This window comes from Chiloscyllium plagiosum, chromosome 35, assembly GCF_004010195.1.
Source record: "Chiloscyllium plagiosum isolate BGI_BamShark_2017 chromosome 35, ASM401019v2, whole genome shotgun sequence".
In the NCBI taxonomy this organism is placed as follows: Eukaryota; Metazoa; Chordata; class Chondrichthyes; order Orectolobiformes; family Hemiscylliidae; genus Chiloscyllium; species Chiloscyllium plagiosum.
In genome coordinates, this window is record NC_057744.1 from 7,324,334 (window position 1) to 7,341,462 (window position 17,129).

General features: G+C 41.6%; 1 protein-coding gene across 1 annotated transcript in view; it reads left to right on the forward strand.

Moving 5' to 3' along the window:
• The first annotated feature begins 274 nt into the window (after window positions 1–274).
• Window positions 275–17,129, forward strand: part of LOC122540620 (Down syndrome cell adhesion molecule-like protein 1 homolog) — a 571,589-nt gene continuing 554,734 nt past the window's right edge. Inside the window, exon 1 of the mRNA XM_043676579.1 lies at window positions 275–472. Within this exon, the coding sequence (XP_043532514.1) occupies window positions 430–472 (43 nt within the window). The 5' untranslated portion in view covers window positions 275–429. The remainder of the gene's footprint in view (window positions 473–17,129) is intronic.

A 17,129-nucleotide genomic window follows, 5' to 3' on the forward strand; every position in this document is an offset into this window, starting at 1 on the left:
AGCTCTCTGCATGGATATAGTCAAAACTATCACTATTTCCTCTGCTTTCATTCTCATGGGGGCTCGTCTCCTTCCTCCTGAGCAAATCCACCGATGTTATTTGGTTTTGCTGTTTTAAAAAAAACGATCAGACAGTCTGGTTTCGTTAGCTGGTGTACACAGTACGCACGGTGACTGTTGCGTGCGTGTGTGTGTGTGTTATCTCCAGATTTCTGGAGCTGGGCGGGGCGAGGTTCCTATCCTCCACCTTGCAAGTGATGACATGTCCCGAGTAGGCAGTCGCTGGGAACCGCTGGTTACCTTCACCTCGCACACTCCGGTTACCAAAGCTCAGGATCAGAGCTCTCTCTCTCTCTCTCTCTGTACTGCACTGAGACTTAACACACACACACACACACACATACACACAGGGAAATAGGTGTTTATGGTATGTGGCTGACCACTCTACTCCTGGTGTATTCTTTAACTCGAGGTACGTCCAATGTCTTTTCAAACGGGTGAGATGAGAAGTACAATGTAATTTGCTGCCTGCTATGTTAAACAAATATGATCCATTTTGTTGATTGCAATCTTTAATTATTTACTGTAGACAGGGTTGATTTTTGTTTAAAAATGAGTTTTGAATGTGGAGCTTCTTAAATGTTCTAAATACAAAGCACGTTTCTCTTAAATATGAGCATTTTCACCAAAGGCAAGTATGGAATCAGTACTTTTACATCAACGATTTAAGGCCAATTACATTGAGGATGGTTGTATTCAGGAAGATTTATTGAGGGTGATTACATTGGAGTGATGTATCGGGGTGATTGTATTGAGATGATTATAATGAGGCTGATTGCATGGAGGGTGATTGTAATGAGGCGATTATATTGAGGGTAATTGCATGAGTGTAAATGTATAGAGGGTGATTGTATTGAGGACAATTGTATGAGAGTAAATGTATAGAGGGTGATAAATGTATAGAGGGTGATTATATTGAGGGTAATTATATGAGGGTAAATGTATAGAGGGTGATAAATGTATAGAGGGTGATTATATTGAGGGTAATTGTATGAGGGTAAATGTATTGAGGGTGATTATATTGAGGGTAATTGTATGATTTGAGGAGGGAAAAGTAACTCCTGTCTACGTAATGATGTGAGCGTGTTAGGATTATAGATTGTATCAACGATAATCAAAGCCTCCGATACACAGTCTTCCAATGTCTGTTTAAAAGAAGCAGTTTCTTCCTTTTATCACAAGCGGATAGCAATGACTGAGGGACCCAATTTTCCAGAAATAAAAAGCATGCTGTTTTTATTTTGGCATTGTAGATGAAAAATCGAACCGAGCAAATGTATTTATTTCCCTGCAGCTGCCCTGGCGTTTTGTTTCCTAGTACCTTATTTTTCATTCATTGTTGATCCTTGTTCAGACTGTTTGGTGTGGGTGCTGGGTGCTCCACTCCGGACCCTCTACAGGATTCTCCATCCCCTCCTCATCCCAGCTCACAAGGTGACCCTCGCCCCGATACATACACACACCAGGCAAGCCCGTGGTGTTGGGGGAGAATTGGAGCGGAGACCCCCATGTAGAGGGTGAGCTGAAATATTGGTCGGATGGAGTTGACACGCAGGGTAGTCTGACTACAGAGGCTGCCCATTCGCAGGAGGTGTGTGGCTGGCTTTACAGGAATGTTCACCACTCCTGCTCGCTTCAGAGTCAAGCCCCATTTCCATCGAAATTCTCGGCTCCATCCAGGGACCATCTCCCTCAGACAGACCCAGTGCCGGGCAGAGTCCGCAGCAGCATTCCAGAGAGAGAGAGCCTTTTCCTAGCAGGGACTCACATCTGAAAGTGTTAATCAGCTGTGCCATCTCTGATGGACCTGTCTCTGAATGATAAATTTCTGCAAGGTGCAATGAACTGAAAATTCTGAAATACTGTTGCAGTAGAATCCCCAGTGTGCGCTGTCTGGACTAAACAATGCAAGTGTCTGTAGTGCAGATTCGGGACAATGTCTAGTTGCAAAATCTCTACAGAATTTTAGATAATTTTTCCACTTTTGTTTGATTCTGATGATGAAAAGGGGGTGGGGGTGTGTTGGCTGGAGATCTCTTTTATCCTGTTCGCTGGAAGTAACGACAATTGGACAAAATTCCTCTCTCCGGTAGACTCAGTGTCACTAATCAACTAACGTCACATAACAGCTTTCATTTATCGGTACAGTTCTTAATGAAGCATCTTTGTAAAGCTTTAAAAAGACAACGTATCTTTAAAACAAAACCTTCAAATGCACCTTAAGGAATAGATTTTTGCAACTATGAGGAAGCTGTCAGAAATGTGTTCTCTCTCTGTCTGTCACACTCTGTCTGTCTCCCTCTATCTATCGTTGTCTTTCTGTTTCTCACCCCATTCCACATGATGGGAAGTGTTCAGATGTATTTGCACGTGTCCCGGAGTTAGGTGCGAGCCCGGAATTATTCTCAGTAAACGCGGCGCAGTCCGACCCCTGGTGACATGTCAGAACCGATGGAAAAATAATTGATTGTTTTTTCCACTTGACAACGGAAAGCCCCAGTGGGAATTTGTCAAGGTTTGCTTGGGGCGGTCAGATGCGTAATTTTCGCTCTCAGTTCGCTCCTCGCTGTTTAATGTATAAGTGGCCACTCCGTCCAGTTCTTTATCAATTCCATTGTAGAGTCACAGGCTAGGTTTCATAGAGGATTTCATTTAGCAGTGGTTTGAAGGGGGTTCAGTGTAAAAAGAGACAATTTCAAATAATGAAGTTAGCAGGTGTTGTGGAAATGAATTCGGATTATCCGCTCATTTCAAATGAATTTCTCATTTTACAATCCTGCTTGAATTGTGAATGGTCAGTTACTGGGGTCCAAACTGGTTCTTTGTGCAATCCAAGCTAAATGCTTGAAAGCTAGAGTTGCTTTCAGTTATAGTTAAACGCATCACACTGAGAAACATATCAATCGCAGACAATGAATTATCATAGTCATGGAGTTGTAGAGGTGTACAGCACGGAAACAGACCCATCCGGTCCAACTGGTCCTCAGCATTCTGTTTGTGAACAAAAGATTAAAGGACACATCTATACCACAAAATGGAATTACAATCAACATTTGTAATTTTACCAGACTGTGAATGGGAAGTAGAATAGTTAAACACACACTGGTAAATAGCCCTCCCCTCTCAAGTATTTCTTTATTTGGATGTTTTGCTACAGGATGTATTTTTCTACTGGTTGGTACACAGACTCTAGGGCTGACACACAGAGCAATGCTGTATGTCCCCTCTGGGATTCCCCTTTATTGTTAGACAATAGAATGGAGGACTTTCCAATTAGCTTCCCCCTCTGGTGTTGCTGTTCAGAAGTATGGGCACATATAGGGTTGATACAGGCTACTTATCAACATTGAGAGCTGGAAATCTCTCTATCACCACCCCTCCCCCACCCCACCAAGCACTCATGCATTTTCTGCATCCACATAAAATAGCAACTGAACGCCTTTTATTATTCATTTGGGCTGAAATCAGAATATTTGTTTCCTTTGCTGGGAAACATTGTGTTTTAATTTAGTTTTGGACACAGCACAATGATAAGAATTGAGAGGGATGCGGTGCTATATAAATGAATTGGGGGTTGGTGAGACAATGGAATCATGACAGTTGAAGTAATAATATAAAACAAAAGAACTGCAGATGCTGGAAATCTGAAACCAAAACAGAATCTCAGCAGAATTGGCTGCATCTGTGCAGAGAGAGCAGAGGGAATGTTCCGAGTCCAGTGGCCCTCATTTAGAACTGCTTTTCATTATTTGAAGCCATGTTGGGCTGATCTCTGTGAATGCCCACCCTCAAAATCACTGATCAACCTGTTCAAACATGTCGTGACACATCTCTGGAGCAGGTGGGACTTAAATCCAGGCCTACTGGCCTAGAGGTAGGGACACTACCACCACAAGACTTCCCCCACCGTCCCCACCCCCCATAAACAAAGTCGCAAAGGGGAAGTGAAGTTTGTTGATGACAGTCTTCCAACAGAAAAGTGTCGACATGATAGGTATGCAGTGCACAAAGCTCGGGAAAATCATAAATATTATTTTCTAAACCTGCTGTGGGCATTGGTGACAAAGTCGGAATGTATTACCCAACCTTTTTGTTGCTCTGAATTACAGGTTGTGCAATGTGAGTGTCCATGTCTGTTTTAATGCTACAAAGTGTCTGTCTGTGTCATCTCAGAGGGCATTTAAGAATGAGGTCCATTGATGTCAGAGCTAGAAACACATAAAGCCAGGCTTCCTTCATCCTGAAGGATAATGATTCAGTTAAGATGTTATGACAATCTAACAGTTTCATTGTCACTCTTATTAATATCAGATTTCATTGAAATTGAAATCTACTGCTGGTGGAAGTTTGAACTCATGTTTGCTAGATTATTAGTTCTGACCTCTGGATCACTCGTCCAAAAACATAACCAACAATACTGTACATTTTGCTCGTATTTCATATTCGCTGGTTTGTCCTTATATGAGTTTTGTTATTCTAAAATATTATTAAAGGCTACTTTTAGTGCTGCTGCCTAAACTGCAGGAGAAACTTTTAAGATGAACACCAGGATTTGTTAGCAACACCAGTTTGGCATACAGGCAATTTAATGAAATAATAGACTTAAATAATGTGGCTACAGTAGCTCCATGCCATTTATCTTAATAATCCATGAAGTGAAAAGATTGAATGTTCTCACTCACTATCTGCATTTGTACCGAGCTCCCCATGGAACCAAGTGCTTGTCAAGGCGGGCATATTTTGGAGAACAAGGAAACCAAAAAACTTTTTAAGGTATCGTCAGCCAATGGGATTTGGACAATAGTTTCATACAACTGGGGAATTGAGGCTAGAGTTGGTAAGAGTGGAAGATGTTGCAAATGAACAATGTGTGTGTGTTGGGCCAAATGCCAGGCTAATGGAACAGACACCTCACAAATCCTGATGGAGACAAGAATGTTGAGTTTGATTTGCTGAAGCATTGGGATCTAACTGAGAGGATGTGGAACAATTCTCTAGTTCCTTCTCTGTTTTTCTGTTCAAAGAGGTTCTTAGTAGTTTCTTGTTCCCTCAGTTAGATGTCACCTAATTTAGCACGTGCTCAGATAGCTCAGTTGGCTGCTTACAGTATAGGTTGGTACCAGCAGCGTGGCTTTGATACCTGCACCAGCTGAAGTTACCATGACAAGCTCTCCTTTTCAATGTCTCAGCTCACCTGAGATATGGTGACTCTCATGTTAAACCACCATCAGTCATCTCAATAATGAAGGATCTGCCAGTAGGGCTTCGGTGATTTGATCTCATTTAGTTACTGTGTCTTGGTATTCATGTCAGTGTGGTGCACTTCAGTTGTTTTTTGCCCTGGTTTTATATGAAGTAAGAGATACCTATCTTAAGAGGTTCTCCTTGGGGTTAAGGTAAAGTAACCATAGTCCCAGATGACCATTGGGCTGCTCTCTCATAGAGAGATGCAACTGGTGGGGGTTTAATATGAGTGTTACCATGGCTCAGGTAAGGAGGTCAAGTACATAGTACCTTCATGGTGACATCAGCTGGTACAGAAATTGAACCAGCACTGTTGGTGTTTCTCTGTATCACAAAGCAGCCAGCTGTGCTGACCAAAGCATGCTGACTATTTTCAATAGTTGGAGGCACAAATGAATAATGTCAACATTATGAAGGTTATTATTTTGTGCACTGAAGGTACATGTTCATTCATTTAAGTTTACCTCTTTAGAGACCATGAGAATCCGAGTGTAACATACAGTAAGAGTACTGTCCATGGTGATGATCTGAACTTGCCAGAAGGGGTGGAAATAGCCATTGTTATTGGCTGCAGGCAAGCTGGATGGCCCAGTGCACATGAATAGGACAACACTGCAGTTTGTTGACTTGCTGGCTAATGTGACCATCTCAGAAGCAGCTCCACATTGTCAAAGTTTTGAATAACTATGCATACATAATAGATGTTTTTCTGATCCAGCTGTTATAGAATCCATCTGACAGTATAAATGGGGAATTTCATGAGAAACTATGTTCCTGGGCAATGTTGCTGAACCCTACTCACACCATGAAATAAATAGACTGTAAGAATAATATTAAAGGGTGAGACTGTCATTGTAAAGAGGAGATCCACGTTTCATATTCCACAGTAGGTAATAACAATGTCATTAAAAGTAGGCTAATGAATGATCAACATATCAGGAATTGATAGGGAAACTATTTCTGAGGTGGGAAATGCCTTAAAATTAGAGATGGTGACCACTGTTGATGCCAGGGAGCACTTCTTCCTGCAGTGGTCGTGGAAATCTGGAATTCTCTCCCCTATTGAGCTGTTAATGTTGGAGGGCAGGGTGAGAGGATGGGTGTGGGAAGGGATGATCCAACTAAAAATTTGAAAGTGGAGATTGATGGATTTTTGGCAAAGGCTGAAGTGGCAATGGGAAAAAGATGGCTAGATGCACGCAAGTTACAGGATCTAATTGAATAGTAGAATAACTTGAATGGGCCAAATAGCTAACTCCTGTTGCTAAGTTCCTAATTAGCACTCAAAGGGCAAATCTAAATGAGTAAATTCAGAGTGCTCTGCTTAGAGGAATAATATATACAGGTGGTAGTTCTCTCCATTGTTGTCTGTCATGAACTAATTCCCCAACAAAAGTAATCAATGCCCATAGATGATGGAGTATCTCTGCAATGGGAGGTACTCTTCAATGCAAGTCCATAGTTTGATGACTAATGGCTGAAATGAAAGCTTGTAGGCCACAAGATAAAGTTGTAAATTGGATTTTTAATCAGATAGATAATGGGAAACAGGAGGTAGTTATTATTGATAAAAATTCTAATTGGGCAGTTGTGATTGACAGAGTCTCACAGGGATTCAGTCCGAGCCCCTGTAGTAAATAATAGTGACATTGGTGGGGTTATTGCTGCTGGAATATTTGTGAGTGACAGTAAGTGCTGTGGGAAAGTAAAGCAGTTGAGGAAAATGACGCAGTGACATTGTTCAAGAGAAATCCAGAGGCACTGACTGACTGGGTGGATGAATGGAGAGTGTCATTTAATATTGAAAAATGTAAGCTAATGCATAAGGCAAGGCTATTTTGGGTGTGTTGTCCAAATATTGAAACCATTGTATGGCAGCCAGTAGTTGGCACAGCCCATATAAACTCAGCGTGGATGACAATCTGACATTGGACCTAATATAGAAACCCTGATGAGTGCATGCAACATCTTAAAGTTTCCCCACAGAGGAAGATGAAAAAATTAAGCCGAGGAAATTGTTTAATAATGGTAAAGAAAGGAGATGGAGATATTTTCATGCTGGACGTCATGATTAGATAAAGAAACTAAATATAAGCGGAACAAAGCCTGAGTATTTTTTCTTGGAGCTAATTTCATATACAAATAGACTTATCAAACAATTCAGTGAATGTTGAACTATTCAAAAAAAAAAGGGAAAAGTTATTTAACTCAAAAAGATTCCAGAAAGATAGAAGCTTGCTAACTGTGCATTTGGATAAATAGAGACAAATCAAAATGAATGACTTTTTGAATAAAAATTGATGGATCACCAAGAATGGAAGTGCTTGAGGTGGGGAAGTTTGATTCAGAATGATGCCTACTTTACTCTGCTTCAGCAATGTCCCGTAGAACCAAAATCAATGTTAGACTCTACAGAGTAGAGTCATAGAGTTGTACAGCTCAGAAACAGACCCTTCAGTCCAACGCATCCATGCTGACCAGATATCCTAAACTAATCTAGTTCCATTTGCCAGCATTTGGCCCATATCCCTCCAAGTCCTTCCTATTCATATACCTATCCAGATGCCTTTTAAATATTGTAATTGTAACAGCCACCACCACTTCCTCTGGCAGCTCAATCCATACCTGCACCACTCTCTACATGAAAAAGTTGCCCCTTAGTTCCTTTTAAACCTTTCCCCTCTCACCCTAAACCTATGTCCTCTAGTTTTGAATTTCCCTAACCTGGGGAAAAGATCTTGGCTATCCATGTGCCTCATGATTTTATAAACTTCTATAAGGTCACCCCTCAGCCTCTCATGCTCCAGGGAAAGTAGCCTCAGTCTATTCAGCCTCTCTCTATAGCTCAAACCCTCCAACCCCAGCAACATCCTTGTAAATCTTTTCTGCACCCTTTCAAGTTTAACAACATATTTCCTATAGCAAGGAGACCAGAATTTAATACAGTATTCCAAAAGTGGCCTGACCAATGTCTTGTACAAATACGACACTGACCGTGCCATTTTACCATTCATGTTTGTCATTCTGTGGTCCCTCTAGGTGGGACTGTCATGTTATGGGCAATTTGTACTTTGGCTTTTTGCCCAATGGGGACCTGGATCAAGACTGCTCAGAAGCATTCATAGACATGGCCTTTTTTGTTGCAGTATTCTCAAAGATTAGAGCCCTGATCAGAAAGCTCAATGATACCACTATAGGACATGTACTGAGTACAAAAAAAATCAAATTAAATTGCTGGAACCTTCTGTTGTGGGGAAAAACACCAGTCTCGGAGTCAGAGTCGGGGGTTCAATGACAGAGTTCATTGCACAAGGAAATACCGGAGCTCCGGGGAGAGAAAGACACCAACAGCACAGTGGTCAGCTGTGAGTCTTCTCTTGACCTGGAGCACGTTTATACATCTTGTGATACAATAGGTCAGTGATGAGATTACTGTCTTTGTAACATGGTTTGTTTATGGCAATCATTGCATAATTGTTGATAGTTTCGATACAGTCTTCGTCAGTTCCAGCGCAGCCTTTGTTAAGTTCTGCGTGGTCATTGTCAGTTTCAGTGTAGACATTGTCAGTTTCAATGTCTGTCCGGAAGTCCATTGCTGTAGTAATGGGCGCTAATCGCTCTTCTTGAGAAGGACGATTACTGCAGCCCTGGCTATTAGCACTCTGTATTGAGTCAAACTGTATCAAACTGTTAGCATTTCTATAAGAGGTGTTGGCTGGGCCCAGACTTTTCGGCAGGACCCAGATATTTTGGCGGGCAGTGTACATAACTCATGTGTATTCTCTCCCCCCACCCGCCTTAAACTAATCAACTAGGTTGTGAGTGCATTGTGCTGGCATTCTGGTGGCCCCAGGCAGTGTCTGTATCTGCTCTGCTGTTTCTCTCCATATTGTGATCCAACGGCCATCTTGTGTGTTAAAGGTTTGTGCGAAGACTTGTAGCTCGGGTGCTTGTTGTTGTGGTTCTGTTCGCCGAGCTGGGAATTTGTGTTGCAGACGTTTCGTCCCCTGTCTAGGTGACATCCTCAGTGCTTGGGAACCTCCTGTGAAGCGCTTCTGTGATCTTTCCTCCGGCATTTGTAGTAGTTTGAATCTGCCACTTCCGGTTGTCAGTTCTAGCTGTCCGCTGCAGTGGCCGGTATATTGGGTCCAGGTCGATGTGCTTATTGATTGAACCAGTGGATGAGTGTCATGCCTCTAGGAATTCCCTGGCTGTTCTCTGTTTGGCTTGTCCTATAATAGTAGTGTTGTACCAGTCAAACTCATGTTGCTTGTCATCTGCTTGTGTGGCTACTAAGGATAGCTGGTCGTATCGTTTCGTGACTAGTTGGTGTTCATGGATTCGGATCGTTAGTTGTCTTCCTGTTTGTCCTATGTAGTGTTTTGTGCAGTCCTTGCATGGGATTTTGTATACCACGTTGGATTTGCTCATGCTGGGTATCGGGTCCTTCGTTCTGGTGAGTTGTTGTCTGAGAGTGGCTGTTGGTTTGTGTGCTGTTATGAATCCTAGTGGTCGTAGTAGTCTGGCTGTCAGTTCAGAAATGTTCTTGATGTATGGTAAAGTGGCTAGTCCTTTGGGTTGTGGCATGTCCTCATTCTGTTGTCTTTCCCTTAGGCATCTGTTGATGAAATTGCGGGGTTATCCGTTTTTGGCGAATACATTATATAGGTGTTCTTCCTCTTTTTGCAGTTCTGGTGTACTGCAGTGTGTTGTGGCCCTTTTGAACAGTGTCTTGATGCAACTTCTTTTGTGTGCGTTGGGGTTGTTGCTTTCGTAGTTCAGGACTTGGTCTGTGTGTGTGGCTTTCCTGTATACCTTTGTGGTGAATTCTCCGTTCGGTGTACTCTGTATTATCACGTCGAGGAATGGGAGTTGGTTGTCCTTTTCTTCCTCTCGAGTGAATCGGATTCCTGTGAGTGTGGCGTTGATGATCCAGTGTGTGTTCTCTATTTCTGTGTTTTTAATGATTACAAAGGTGTCATCCACATATCTGACCCAGAGTTTGGGTTGAATTTGCAGTATGACTGTTTGTTCTAATCTTAGCATTACCGCTTCTGCTATGAGTCCAGAGATGGGTGTTGATTTGTTCATATATTTGGTTGTTGAATGTGAAGTGTGTTGTGTGTTAAGTTGACCAATTGATGGCTCAGTGGCCATCTTGTGTGCCTAGTATCACCCTGCCCCATGCCATCTCCCTCTTCACTTCCTTGTATTCTATTCTTGAATAATAAAAACTTATGATTGTTGAATAGAGATTTTCAACGTGCACTGTTGGTTTGACCCACTTTTGTGATGAATACAGTTGGTCTCAATTGAGTCCTTAGTTTGCTCAAGGTGTCCCTACACAGGGTTTGTCACTAAATTCATGGCTAAACTGGAAGTCATTGTTGGTCTTAGATTTTGGATCAGAAGTTTGGAAAAGACTTTATCTATTGAAATTTGCAGTGAATATTCTGTCAGTGAAACATCTATCAGGTCTTGAGCTGAAAACACACTCTTGGGTTTTGGATATTTTAACCTATAGACCTGCAGACCCCAGTGTTAGGAAATTAAAATAGTTGTGTTGTAGATTTGATTCTCTACAGTGTGGAAAAAGGCCCTTCGGCCCAACCAGTCTACACTGACCCTCCAAAGGATAACTCACCCAGACCCGTTTCACTCTGACTAATGCACCTAGCAATATGGGCAATTTAGCATGGCCAATTCACCTTGCCTGCACATCTTTGGACTGTGGGAGGAAACCAGAGCAAACCGACGCAGACATGGGGAGAACGTGCAAACTCCACACAGACAGTCGCCCAAGGCTGGAATTGAACCTGGGACCCTGGTGCTGTGAGGCAGCAGTGCCACCCACTGAGCCACTGTGCCACCCAGTTGGGCTGTAAAGTTTATTCATGTTGGTGCAGTGCAAATGTGACTTTTCTGTCATTCTGACACATCTACATTTTTATTTATTAATTCATTGATGGGATGTGGGTGTTACTGGCAAAGCCAGTATTTACTGCTCAAATCTAATTTCTCTTTGTAAGATGATAGTGAACCACCTTCTAGAACTGTTGCAGTCCGTCAAGGGTGTTGATGCACCCACAATGCTGTAGGGAAGGGAGCTTGACCTAGTAACAAGGAAGAAATGTGACACATTTCCAAGTCAGGATGGTGCATGGCTTGAAGGGAGTCTTGCAGGCAGTGGTGTTCCTATGGACCTGCTGCTCTTGGCTGAACACTGACTCTGTAAATGTAGATATATATTTTTTAATTGACTATCTTTTAAGTTTGTGAGCTTATCCACCCACCACCACCTCCCTATCCTCAGTGATACTAACTTCCAGAGATATAGCTCTGAGACATAGCACCAGGGCTGTAGATCTCCATCATGAGAATAACAAGGGAATGATTCCTTATGAATTTTCTGCAAATCTAAGCTTAGTATCTCATCTGGAATTTACAGAGGTACAATCTTTGAGAAAAAAGGAACGTTTGTTATGATGATGGTCGCACATTGGACAAGCTTATACAGATTATCTATGACTTCTTAAAAAATGCTGGTTTGTACAGATGCTTGTATATGAATATTTATATGAAAAACACAGATGCCCAGTAATAAAGGTAAGGTTGCCATAGTCCCAGAGGAGTGTTTTTATTAGAGAGAGACAACTAGTGGTGGTTTACCATGAAGGTCACTTCAGGTGCAGGGCAAAATTGAGAATATGGGAACAGCATAGAAACCTCAGCCAGAACAGGAACTGAACCCATGCTGTTGGCATCACCCTACACTACAAAAAAGCTGACTAGCCAAGTGAGCTAACCAACCCCAACAAGTGCCAGTTACTGACTTTATCAATGCTTCTGAAAAATAGCAGTTGTAGTGTATTGCAAGATTTGAGCATTTTATTACAATGGCCTTTCTTTCATTGGAGTAAATGCAGTGAGTCCAGTTGTGGCTGTCTGAGGCTCAGAGTACAATACACAACAGGAAGAAGAGAGTGAGGCTGGGATGAAATCTTCATTTACATTTCATTTGAGAAATTAAAGACTGAACAACATTGTTGTACATATTTGGAACTCCTAAAGTTGGTTTTAAGCAATTTGAAAGCTCGCTGTGCACATACATTGTGTTCAGGTACACAATGAGTCAGTCCGCTATGTAATTGAAGGAATTGCACTGAAGCGTACTTGAAGACAATGAGAGAATTCATACAGTCATAGTCATAGAGTCATAGAGATGTACAGCATAGAAACAGACCCTTAGGTCCAAATTGTCCATGCCGACCAGATATCCTAGTTAATCTAGTCCTATTTGCCATCACTTGGCCCATATCCCACTAAACCCTTCCTATTCATATACCCGTCCTGATGCATTTTAAATGTTGTAATTATACCAGCCTTCACCAGCTCATTCCATACATGCATGAAAAAGTTGCCCCATAGGTCCCTTTGAAATCTTATCCTTCTCAACCGAAACCGATGCCCTCTAGTTCTGAACTTCCCCAACTCAGGGAAAAGACCCTGTATATTTACCCTATCCATGCCCCTCATGATTTTATAACCCTCTATAAGCTCACCCCTCAGCATTCAAATCTCCAGGGACAACAGCCTCTCCCTATAGTTCAAATGCACCGACCCTGAGAACATCCTTGTCAATCTTTTCAAAACGTTTTCAAGTTTCACAAGACCTATGGGAGGGAGACAGAATTGCACACAATATTCCAAAAGTGGCCTCAGAAATGTCCTGTACAGCCACAACATGAAGTCCCAACAAAAAGGACTGGCATATTCATGAAGAAAGGTTTCACATTTTGACTGAAAATGAATAAAATGGAGATGAAGATAACTGAAAGATTTCCTCACCGTCATGGGACGAGATGTTTTGACATCGTTTCTAACCAATGTTGGCTGCGAGATCTTGGTATTAGGTACTCTTCTGAGCTGATTGATATCAGGGCCCAAATCGTAGCATGACCAAGGGTACAGTTGCACTGAGATTTGCAAACTCTGAAAGCAATCACTTGCAAGTGAGACTGTTACATTCTTGAATTGAAAGGGTTTAGAAAAGATTTACAAGGATGTTGCCAGGGTTGGAGGATTTGAGCTATAGGGAGAGGCTGAATAGGCTGGGGCTGTTTTATCTGGAGCGTCGGAGGCTGACCGGTGAACTTATAGAGGTTAATAAAATCTTGAGGGGATGGATAGGATAAATAGGCAAGGTCTTTTCCCTGTGGTGGGGGAGCCCAGAACTAGAGGGCATAGCTTTAGGGTGAGTGGGGAAAAACTTAAAAAGGGACCTGAGGGGCAACGTTTTCACACAGAGGGTGGTGCGTGTATGGAATGAGCTGCCAGAGGAAGTGGTGGAGGCTGGAACAATTACAACTTTCAAAAGACATCTGGATGGGTATATAAATAGGAAAGGTTTAGAGGGATATGGGCCAAGTGCTGGCAAATTGGACTAGATTATGTTAGAATATCTGGTCGGCATGGATGAGTTGGACGGAAGGGTCTGTTGCCGTGCTGTACATCTCTATGACTCTAAACCCTTTCTTCATCGTGGGTATGGTGTGAACTTAGAAATCAACCTTAGAGATACATTGTAAATGGCTTTAAGAACAATAAAATCTGGGCTAAACTTGTGTCGAAAAGTGTGGTGCTGGAAAAACACAGCTGGTCAGGCAGCATCTGAGGAGCAGGAGAGTCGACATTTTGAGCATAAACTCTTCATCAATCTACATTTGTGACCAATCAGGGCATATAAGCTGAAATGGAAGGAGGCCTGCAATGACACTTAAGCTGTGGAAATGGCATAACAAGATATTCATACATTGAAAGAGAGTTATTTTCCTGAGCCAACAGGAAAGGTGTATTGGATTTCATTGAGATCCAGATCAAATGGCAAGGTCTCAAGGTCCGCGATCTCAGAATTATCACTATGGTCACCACCAGCCTTTGAAGTCTTTCAATTTCGAGGCAAAGTGCTCTATCTTTTTGAATGTTGGTCATATCCAGATTGCATATGGGAACAGAGGTCACAGAAATACTGCAGGTTGCAGTCATGGACCAGGTTGAGGACATGGTAGATCTAAAGATAGGAATAGCATCTCAAAATCCTCAAACAGTTGAGTTCGCTAAAGTCTGACATCAAGAGCAAAAATAAGAGAAAAGCAAGACAAAGTGAAGATATATTATGATACAAAAGGCATGAACCTTGGAAAATCACTGAGCTGGGTGATCAGGAGAAGCATTGTAGTTGGAGCCGTTGTAAAGAGACTTGGCCCATTCACATATCTGGTGAAGATTAGAGATTATCTGTTGGTATCATATATTATTTGAATGAAAGAGGAAATATGAAGAAGGGAAAGCATAAGAAGCCTCCTATAATCCAAATTATTCCAATAGCTCAAAGTGAAGGAAAAGAAAGTCAACAAGAAACTGCAAAGTTTGCTGATATTACAGAATCCACTGGTGGGGCAAAGTAAATCAGCGTCTTTGATTAAGACAAATCAAACATTGTCACAGTCCCAACAATTTCATGGAGTTGGTTGTCAGAAAGTTCAGGATTGGCACAATCTGAGATGTTGAGAGATCAGAATCAGGAAACTGAAAATGAGAGAAGGTACCCAGACAGAAAGAGAAAGAAGCCAGACAGGTTAATTGTTAAGATGTAGAAAGGATGAAGAAATAAGTTTCATTACACCTTGTCAATAATATTTTTGTAAACGCGGACTGGTGTTTAGCAAAACCATTTCTGTTTCACAGGTAAATTAATCTACCTCTATCGGTCATTGGGTTTTTGTTTAGAATATTATAAAAATAAGTATGCAACCCAATTTGTTAATTTTAAGGTATTGTTGATGTAGTCATATTGTATTCTGGGAAGTTACCAAAATGTATGATTTGGCATTTTAGTTGACTAGCTTTTTTAAAAATGTAGGATCAGAATGTTATTTATTGCAAGATCTGCATATTTTGTGATAAAACCCTCTCTGCTGCTCTTAGAATGGGGAGGTGTAAATAAAGCTAATTCATTAATGGCCACCTGTTAGTCTTACTGCAATGTGGAACAATGTTCATATCATATTAGATTCCCTACAGTGTGGAAACAGGCCCTTCGGTTCAACAAGTCCACCTCCGAAGAGCAACCCACCCAGACCCATTCCCCTACATTTACCCCTGACTAATCCACCTAACACTATGGGCAATTTAGCATGGCCAATTCACCTGACCTGCACATCTTTGGACTGTGGGAGGAAACCGGAGCACATGGAGGAAACCCACGCAGACACGGGGAGAATGTGCAAACTCCACACAGATTGTGTTACCCGAAAATGTTTTATTCAGTAAGCAGATAATCTGTACTAGGTCACTTGCCAGTGGTGGTCAACATTGTTCAAGTTGTAGTTGACAGTTTTAAACAGCAGAATATACCTAGTCTGGTGCACAGGGATGTGATTAAGTTATCAAGGTAGATAGATCCCATTGTCAACAGGAACCATGTGTCTTGACTTCACTCAATGGGCCTCCTCTTTGTTATCTGTCATATTATTTGTGGTTCTCAACATCCTTTACAATTGGCCTGTTTGTTACAAAGTTCTAGGAAGAAGAAAGATCTTTTGACAATCTGTGCTCACGAGGAATTATTTGGCAATGTCATGTGTGGCCTCATATTGATTATGCAGTCGTTGCCTGGATTTGATGTAGGAGTTCTGACTTTATATGTTTACTGGTGTCAGGCAAAATTTGAAGCTGGAGTGAGCAAATGGAACAAATATCGACCAAAACTCTCACCATGAGTTAAGGTTTTCATTTCTGATGTTGCTTGCCACTTTTCAAGTTGTCAACAGGTGGCTAGAGAGTAAAGAATAATGAGTTAGTCACTGAACTCCCAACAGCAGATAAAAGATGACTTGTCAGAGGAAAGCGTAGTGTTAGACAGGCAGCTATCGAAGAGAGCCAGATTGCAGGCAGGCATTTTGAGCTTAGCTGTGTTTATGACCATCAGTTCTAATGTTCTTAATTCTAATCCTCTCTGTCCATTCTGACTTTGCCATTATCCTGGATAGATCATTACATGAAAAAAAGACATTGCCACTGGGTTTTCTTCAAGAATTTTGCATAGCGACCGACAAAATGGCTTAATCCGTGTACCAGTTTTTTTTGGAAGGATACCTTGCAAATAGTATAATTATTAAGTAAAATTCTAATTCTGGTAACTAAGACCCAAACGAGGATGCATGACAACTTTGATTCTGATTTGACTCGGAGAATGTCCCTGCTTCATCTGGGGTTGCCAACCGTGATTGGGCATTTTCCTGGAAGTCTCATTATAAGACTCCTGTCCATTTGAAAATCCTTTTTCTTCCTTGATCTTTGATAATTAACATATGAAAACATTTTAAAAAGCCCAGTTTTGCTCAGATCCTCCTCTGATTTTTAATCACTGTGTTTTGAAGAATAGTCCTTGTTTGTGGGTTGACTCAAGAACAATTCTGGGATGTTGGCAATGTGCTTTTGAAGATCATTTTTAATCAACTTATTCAGAAACATTTATTACACATCCGCAGAACAGCTGGGGCTTGAACCCAGACTTCCTACCTTAGAGGAAGGAACATTCCCACAGTGCCACTAGGGCACTCTCAATGAGCTTGTTCAAAATTATTATTGATACGTTCTAATCAACCTTTCAGAACTGTTATTACACATATGGGACTTGAACTCAGGCTGTCTGGCTCAGAGGTAGGGACATTACTACTGTATCACAACAATCCCACCAATGTATTATTCAATTGTTCTTCTGTGTTTGATTTTATTAGTCTGATAACTGCTCATGGTGCTTG